Raw genomic sequence first — 9,051 nt, forward strand, 5'->3', positions numbered from 1 at the left:
TATATTACAATTTTATTTTTGAGATAATTGTTATAAGAATTATTTCAATATATATTTCCTCTTGAGAGAGAAGCTATGAATTCTTATTTAGTTATTTTGTTATTTTTTTTATAAAAAAGAAAGGAGCGGATAAACAAAGAAATAGGAAAATATACTTGCCTGCAGATTTCTAAACTTGTTCGGCAATGATAAAGAAAGGATCTTTTTCCTATCAGTCAAAATTAGATGCCATGATCATGAATAATAAAATCAATAATAGAGAAGAATGATGAATCCAAGATATGGAATCTGTGTTGCAAGCTTGCAGCTATGGAAGTTGGCGACAGGAAGCTCATTCGGTGAATCTAGATTCTTTACACCATAAAAGTGATCAAGTGGGAAATTGACCTTGTCATTAGAGGCAGAGAGGAGATCAAGTGAAGGAAAGCTCCAACGTTAACGCCAGTGCAGATGGCAGCGTCAAGGCCACAAGCGTAGCTGCCAAGCACAGCACTGTACAATGATATTGATGAGAGTGTATTGAGTATTGATATTGACGAGGGTTAACGAGAATTGTTGATGATTGTGGTGGTTGATGATGATAGTAGTTTATCATGATGAAATTGTTGAATAATATTTGTAATTTGGATTGAAAATTGTTGAGTATATTGATGAGATTATAGGTATGGATGATGAGAAATGATTGAAAAACAGATGAATGATGATTGTGTGGTTGTTTTGGTTATAAACTTATGCTATAGGATTTAGAGTTTGGAAAGCACAGGGATTGTGGTATTTTTGGCAAAAACTTTATTTTTATCCAATTTAGTGAGTCATAACTTGGCTTTCGAACTCTTAAATATTGTCAAACTTGTTTTAAATGAGAATTGGGTCCGTGAAATTTATGCCGTTCGAAAAACAGATAAAAAATCATTTAAATTGAAAAAGTTATGCACATTTGAAATTTGGTGCAAAAATATGATTTTTCTGCAACTTAGCCATTTTGATGAGAAAGGGGGACATGCGTACGCGAGAACCTGCACGCGACGCGGAAATTGGGCACTGTCCAGACATCCCGTGTACGTGGAACAAGACCTACGTACGCAAAACCCAATTTTAAAAGCTTCCGTAAGCGAGAACGAGTACGCGATGTGAAAAAGATTTGCTGTTTTCCTGACTCGCGTACGTGGAACAGGGGTCACGTACGCGAGATGACCAATTTTCACATTCCCACGTACATAGAGCAAGGCCGGCGTACGTGGAACCCCTATTTGGCAGAAATGTGATTTTTTTTTTCAAAGTTTAACCAATCCTCTAGCTTTCCAAACCTCTGTAGCTATCCTCTATGGTGTGCTACCTAGTTTTTAAGATTAGGAAATAAAGTGAACCTATAGGAGATATTAAGTGACAGTGAATGGGGTTACGGAGGATAGATTTCTAACTGAGAAAATGAAAACGTACTGATTATGATATGAATGAGAACTATATTGATGTTGATTAATTGAGAATGATGAAGTATTGATGAAATATGATTAATGATTAAGTTAATGTGGATTATTTTGGGGAGTGCAAACATATTATGGATGTATCAATGATGAATGAGATATAATTGATGATGAATTCAAAGATTATTATGACTTATAAATTGAGACAATTGTTAACCCTTTGTACGTAAGATGTGATCACGCACTTTAACTTCTTGGGTTTCTCCATGGGCATGCATATAAATGAATTTGAGCTTGGAGTTTTGTCTTTCCCATGGTTGAGTTTGGGATATTTTTCATGGATAATTTTGAGCTTGGGGATGCGCGTACATAAGGACTGTCCACGGTTAGCTACCAGGACATGTCGAGCTGGCTATGTAACCGACAGATGATATCATCAGCCATAGGACATGCATGCATTATGTGCATTTGAATGATTTGCTTGAGTGTACATTATCTTGGTTTGTCTAATTGCTTGACTATGTTCATCTGTTAATTGCTTATTTACTGTATTTGAATTTATTTGTGTTTTTCTTGTTTGAATTGTATGTCTGTGCAACTGAAAGACCCTCGTAAGGCGGAGGCATGACGATGGCAGTTTCACCGGTATTTCAGAGGATTGAAGGAGGTAAAAGTGAAGTGTTGAGTTAAGATTAGATTCAATACTTGAGAACCTTAGGCAGTCTACTCAATTTCTAGTTTTGTTTAAATCTGAGTGTCAGAGTTCTAGGATTGCCTCTTTTTCCGAGACCTTATATATTATGTACGTTGGCACCTTTACCATGCTGAGAATTTCTAGTTCTCATTCCACACATATGTTATTGTTTTCAGATGCAGGTCGAGATGCATCTTGGTGAGCGTCTGGAGGTTCCTATGGAAAGTAAAATGGGGATGTTATATTTTGTCATATTACTATGTATATATATGTATATAGACTCTTCTCCACTTGTACCTTATATTTAATCTTTCTATAGGCTTTTTGGAGAACTAGGAGCTTATTTTATGTCTTTTGGAATACTCTGGGATATGATTATATGTATGTAATTATTCTAGTTACAAATTCTTCAACTATATCTATGTCTACATATATTTTTCTTTTTTAGAGATCGTAATATCTCACCACCTCTATTTTACAACTTAAGCGTAAAACTCTGCGTAGTAGCGTATTACAGAGGTGATTATAGTCGTCGGCGGTGGTTTTTGAAAAGAACAACAAGGTGATTTTTTTCCTTTTCTTTTGTTATTGATGGAGGTTTAAAAGGGAAAAAGAAGGTGGTTATGTGTCTTAGACGGGATGGAGAAAAGAGTGAAGGAGTTATATGTCTTTTTAGTTGTTGTCCACTTCCACATCTGCAATGTTATAGACATGTGGCTTCGTTACATTCACGTCATTCCGCATCATTACGTGTTAGAGAATAAAATAATACACGGAGGAATCTAGATGTCCTGGTTGATTTTGAAGAGATCAGAAACTTAAATATATTTTTTAATTTTTAGGGACTTAAATATCTGCGTGACAAGAAGGCATAGACCTATTTATCATTTACTCTATATTTTTACATGATAAAAGATATGCTAGTATCGAGGATATCTATGCTAAAAAGTTAGAGTCTAATTTTCCGGAATAAGATTAAAAAATAAAAGATATATAAGTGATTTATGGGACTTTGTCTTAGAAAAAATCATTTTCTTTGAAACTATGCCAATCTAAAGTCATCCATATTCAATGAGTTTTTAATGTCTAGATTCGAGTACTGTTGTTAGACTTTGTTTTTAAGATGGAGTTCACTAGCATTCTTCGAAAGCTCTAGTACTAGTTATCAGAGAGAAGTTTAGCTGCTCTTTTCCCGGTCCGATTCATCGATCGAGTCCATTTCTGGCTAATTCGCGCATTGATAGAATAAAGGAAGGCAGTTTGCTGATTGAGTCCTATGGTACCCTCCTCAAATTTCACTAACTGCGAGCGATCACTCAGCAATGAACACTAACTGAAGCCGAGGTAGGATATCCATCATATCCATACGAACAAAGCAGCGCAGGTAGCAGTGGTTTACGTAGGGGCTCGACTTAACTACTCTATTAGAAAGTAGAATTACCAACTTTTACACTAATTTTCAAGTGGATGAGATCGGTCGTTGTTAACAAGCAAATGCGAAGGAAAAGGCTTCAATCTCACATTTCGATGTCCCTAAGTGTGTGTGTTTGGATTATAGTTTGTAAACGGGAGTTTGTATAAAAGTGATTTTGCAAACTTGATCTTGATGAAAAGTAAGTTTATGTTAACGTGATTTATGTTTGGCAATCTTTATATCAAAATGGATTATAGTAAAATAAATATTGTTTGGATTATACTACTCAAAATCACTTAGCTTTTAGATAAAAAATTATTAAAAGAGACATCAATAAACAAAAAATAATAAAAATTAATAAAAATAAGAATTTATATCAACAATAGTTGTCATATGAATAAAAAATACAATAAAAATATGACATCAGAACACTAAAAAAATAATATCAGAATACAAAAAATAATATAAAAATATTTATATATAAATAAAAAATACAATAAAAAACATAAAAATCAAAATATGAAAGAGAGTACTAAAAGTAATAAAAAAATTAAAATATTTATCTTGGCAGTGATTATAACAAATCTGAAAGATTTGGATGAAAAAAAAAATTGGAACTAAGAACATACACAAAGAATTATTGTGAAAATTATATGGTTATTTACATCATTTTTATAGAAGAAAATGAAGGATAGGATTGGTAGAAGAGGAATAATTTTCTTACTTAATTTCTCAATTGTAATTAGCTTTCTCCAACGTGAACGCAGAAGCTAGAATTTTTAGCTTCTTATAAACGTACGTTTAGAGGTAAAATCACTTCTAAGTTGAGAGTTTTAAAGAGTTACCAAACATTCAAAACATTCAAACGAGCTTTTCTTTTCTCCAATGTGAACTCCAAACACACCCTAAGAAATTGGGAGCTGAAACACTAGTTCCGTAAGGCGAGTTCTTGTGCAGATGGTCTCGCCAGTTATATTCATAGCTTGCAGTTGGGTTTTCATGTTTTCTTTACTTTGTTGTCTTATATTTTTCTTTGCTTTCAAGCTAATTGTATAGGCACCCTCTTCTATAGAGTGGTTGCCATTTAGTTTTATCTTTTTGGGCGTTTAAGTCTCATTTTTTCATAAAAAATAATTAAAAACTGTCTAATCTGTTGTGATAAGGATAACTACGTGGATGCCCATTTCTATGAGAAGCTAACATTCTCAAGATAGATTATAATTAATAATGTTGAAGAAAGTTAGACTTTCACAAGTATAAATAGAAGGCTTGATCAGAAGCCATTTACACAACAATAAATAAAATCTTCTCTCTCTTATACGGACACACTCTTCATTTAGTTATTTTATAACACGTTATCAGCACGAAGCTCTAACGAAATTTTAGGAAGACTCCAGGTAACAAATTTTTATTATGTCGAAACTCTTTCATCTTGAATATAATGCTTTTGATATATTTGGAAACAATTATTTACTATAGATACTAGATGCTAAAATCCATCTTGATTCAATGGATCTTGAAGATACCATTAAGGCTGAAAATAATACATCCCAGAAGGATAAAGCCAAAGTCATATTTTTCCTTCATCGTCATCTTGAAGTATGATTGAAAAATGAATATCCCACATTAAAAGATCCTGCAGATCTGTAGAAAGACCTTGAAGAAAGGTACAATCATATGATACTTCCTCAAGCCCGATATGTTAGAGAAAATTTTCTCGACCTTCCATGTCTCGAATGTGCTCCTGCAGCAGCAGTATCGAGAAAAAGAAATTAAAAATATTCTGAGTTAATTTCTTGCCTTCTTGTTGCTGAATGCAACAATGAGTTGTTTTTAAAGAATCATGAAGCGCGCCCAGCTGGCGCCGCCCCATTTCCTGAAGTAAATTCGGCAAATTATCCTAGAAGAGGTAAATGGCAAGGTTTTAGTAACAAGAAAAATTATGGAAGGAAAAAGAAATTATGTTCATAAGAAAATATCTCACCAGAAGTGGGATAAAGAAAGAAACAATGGGCAAAGTAAATCAATTGAGGATAAATGCTTCTGTTGTGGTGGAAAGGGCCATTGGTCACGTACCTATCGTAACCCAAGGCACCTAGTTGATTTTTATCAAGCATCCTTAAAAAAAAAAGGATGACAAAGGAAAGGAAACAAATTTTGTTTCAAATAATGAAAATTCCACCACTCATTATGATGTATTTAATTTCTTTGAGGATCTTGAAAGAAATATTGGCTATTTGATCAATGATGGAATAGTTTGATATATGTATATGTTTGTTAAGCATTCATGTGAATAATTTTTACTGTGCATATACTTTTGCTCATTTTATTATTATTATTATTTTTGAAGAAAAATGGCAAGGACATATTCTGAAGATATTTGCCTTGCGGATAGTGCAAGTTCGCACACTATTCTTAAAAGTACTATATATTTTACCCATCTTGTGCCAAAAGAAGAGTATGTTAATACTATTATTGGCTCAGGCAATGTGATAGAAGGCTCCGGAAGAGCTATAATTTTGTTTCCTGGAGGAACAAAATTTATAATAAATAATGCACTATTATCTACCAAGTCTCTGAGAAACTTGTTGAGTTTCAAAGATATTCGCCGAAATGGATATCATATTGAAACAATGAATGAGGGAAATCATGAGTATTTATGTATCACAACTCATGATTCAAATAAGAAAGTTATATTAGAAAAGTTACCCTCACTTTCATCTGGATTGTATTATACCAAGATTAGTGTAATTGAATCACATGCCATATCAGGGCAATGTGAACTGGAAGTTCAAAAGATTATACATTTGCAAAGAATAGCAAATGAATTGCCTGATGCATTTTCCGATACAAAGAGGATAACCAAGTCGTATATACCAGCGGAAAATGCCCCAATTCGAATTGATGTCCCAGTAGGACAAGTAGCCACTGAAGCAAATTCACGCCAGAAGCGTGGTAGGGCGGAAAATGCCCCAATTCGAATTGATGTCCCAGTTGGACAAACTACCACTGAAGCAAATACACGCCAGAAGCGTGGCAGGCCTGTCGGTTCCAAAGATAAAAATCCTCGAAAGAGAAAAGAGGTAAATACGATTCCTGTTGAAAAAGACATAGTAAAGACGCCTGCAGTTGTCCAAAATTCTGATATAACGCCAGAAGACGTTCAGGTACCTGAAAATTGTGAAAATGACGAGATCTCGATAAATTATGTCTTTACAGGAGAGAAATTGGACCGAAATAAGACAATTGTCAATGAAATATTTGCATATAATGTGGCATTAGATATCATGCATGAAAGAAAGGATCTTGAGCCAAGATCAGTTAAAGAATGTCGACAAAGAAATGATTGGCCAAAATGGGAAGCATGCGCCGATTTCGAGACATTAAATGATGTCGGCAAGAGGGGGAGACTGTACTCTTTTTCCCTTGGTCAGGTTTTTTCCCATTGGGTTTTTCTTGACAAGGTTTTTAATGAGGCAGTCCCCATCACTAAAGGATATTGTACTCTTTTTCCTTCACTAAGTTTTTTCCCACTGGGTTTTTCTTTAGTAAGGTTTTAACGAGGCAATAATCCTAAATGGTCATCCAAGGGGGAGTGTTGTGATAAGGATAACTACGTGGATGCTCATTTCTATGAGAAGCTAACATTCTCAAGATAGATTATAATTAATAATGTTGAAGAAAGTTAGACTTTCACAAGTATAAATAGAAGGTTTGATCAGAAGCCATTTACACAACAATAAATAAAATCTTCTCTCTCTTATACGGACACACTCTTCTCTTTCTCTTTTCTTTATTTTATTTGTTACCTCTCCTCTTCCTTATTTATTTATTTAGTTATTTTATAACATAATCTATTTAACAAAAAAAAAGTCATCCACATTTTGGCAAAAAAAAAAAAAAAATCATCCACATGATTCACCAATTGTCATTGGACGAAAATATTTTTACAAATAGTTGCCTATCTATCAAGTTAGATTTTTCATGGTTTACAGAAAAATAAAATCCCTTGACAAAAAAAAAAAAAGGAAAAAAGAAAAAAGAAATAAAACCCATAGGTGTAATTAAGGACTAAGGAAATTAAGTATTAAAATTTTAATCACCATTTGTGGTCTAATGATAGTGTTAGCATTAAATGAGTCTAATTTAATTTCAAAAATTAATTTAAGAGGTGTAGAATGTCAAAAAGTAACCATTTACATTCTAGAGTGTGAATATTTGTGAAATATGTGTCCCAGGGTTAGATAAATTGATATTATATTATAAAATTATTTATTATAAAAATTTAAGTAAATAAAAAAAGATAAACAAATAATTAGATATTCAACAAATAACAAGAGATTTTAAAGTTTGGTAAGTAACCTGCTTCGGACTGAGCTGATACAATCGAGACCTGAGAAAACGCGGTCCAAATACAATTGTTGTGGGCGGATTGTTTGGACCATCATCATAAGTAAAAACATTATCTTGAATAGGTTCTAATTTGCTCGATGCCTTTATAAAAAATAAAGATATCAACAGTCAGAACAAAAAATAAGAGAATTAAATTATAAATAATCAAATTATGTAAGTAAGTATTTTTTTCTCTTCCTAATATTTAGTTTAATTCTCAAATTTGTCCTTAATTTTTTTTTATCATAGTTTTATCTCTAAGGATATATGCTTGTCCTATTTTTATCTTTTACTCACAAATTAGCTATTAAATCAACTTCCCTAGCTTACTTAAACAGCAAAGAGAAAGAATAGTAGCTTTACCATTTGATAGACAACGGATACGTTGAGTGTTGGACCAGGCATGAAAGCAGTGACAAAGACTGCCACAGAAATTTTGTTAGGAAAATGCTCCATGGCATAGGATATGGCCAAGCCACCAAGGCTATGACCAACAAGAACCACTCTTTCACCTTCACCCACTGATGAATTCATGAACTCAGTCAGAGGTCCAAAGTACTCAGAAATTGAATTAAGCTCCAAAGCCTGCTTTTGGTTCACTCCTGAAGCTGCCAAGTCTAAGGCAGTTACATTGTGACCCCATGATTTGAGAAGTGTAATAACCTTGTACCATGACCATGCTCCGTGGCACGCTCCATGCACTAGAACAAAGTGATGCTTTCTATTTTGTGATGACTCCGGTGATGATGATCCTGATGTGCTTGTTAAAGATAATATGATAATCAAGAACAAGATGAAAACTCGTGTTTGGTGATGCTTGTTCTTTGCTTGTTCCATTTTTTCAACTTCTTTTCAATATTTTGGGTTATTGTTTGGTTATAACTCTATTATCTAAATAGTGGGCCATGGCAAGGTGTTGGCATATATTTGGTAATCCTAAAAATATTCTTTCTCTTAAGTTTGAATGATTCAATTATCGGTTCCGCTAAGTTACCAACAGCATATCTGCCAACTTCTGCCAACTCTTATTTATAATTGTGTTTCATGGAAGTGTGTTCGTGGATGTGTCTAATAAAAATGTCTTTTTTATAGCTATGTTTAATAGAAGTGTTTTTATAGATATATTT

At 33.4% G+C, this 9,051-nt stretch overlaps 1 protein-coding gene across 1 annotated transcript in view; it reads right to left on the minus strand.

The window, feature by feature from the left end:
* LOC107621882 (methylesterase 3-like) overlaps window positions 1-8,832 on the minus strand; it is a 9,680-nt gene extending 848 nt beyond the window's left edge. The window contains exons 1-2 of the mRNA XM_016323863.2: window positions 8,288-8,832; window positions 7,895-8,026 (exon numbers count right to left, since the gene is read on the minus strand). Of these exons, the coding sequence (XP_016179349.1) occupies window positions 7,895-8,026; window positions 8,288-8,761 (606 nt within the window). The 5' untranslated portion in view covers window positions 8,762-8,832. The remainder of the gene's footprint in view (window positions 1-7,894; window positions 8,027-8,287) is intronic.

This window comes from Arachis ipaensis, chromosome B10 (genome assembly GCF_000816755.2).
Source record: "Arachis ipaensis cultivar K30076 chromosome B10, Araip1.1, whole genome shotgun sequence".
Classification (NCBI taxonomy): Eukaryota; Viridiplantae; Streptophyta; class Magnoliopsida; order Fabales; family Fabaceae; genus Arachis; species Arachis ipaensis.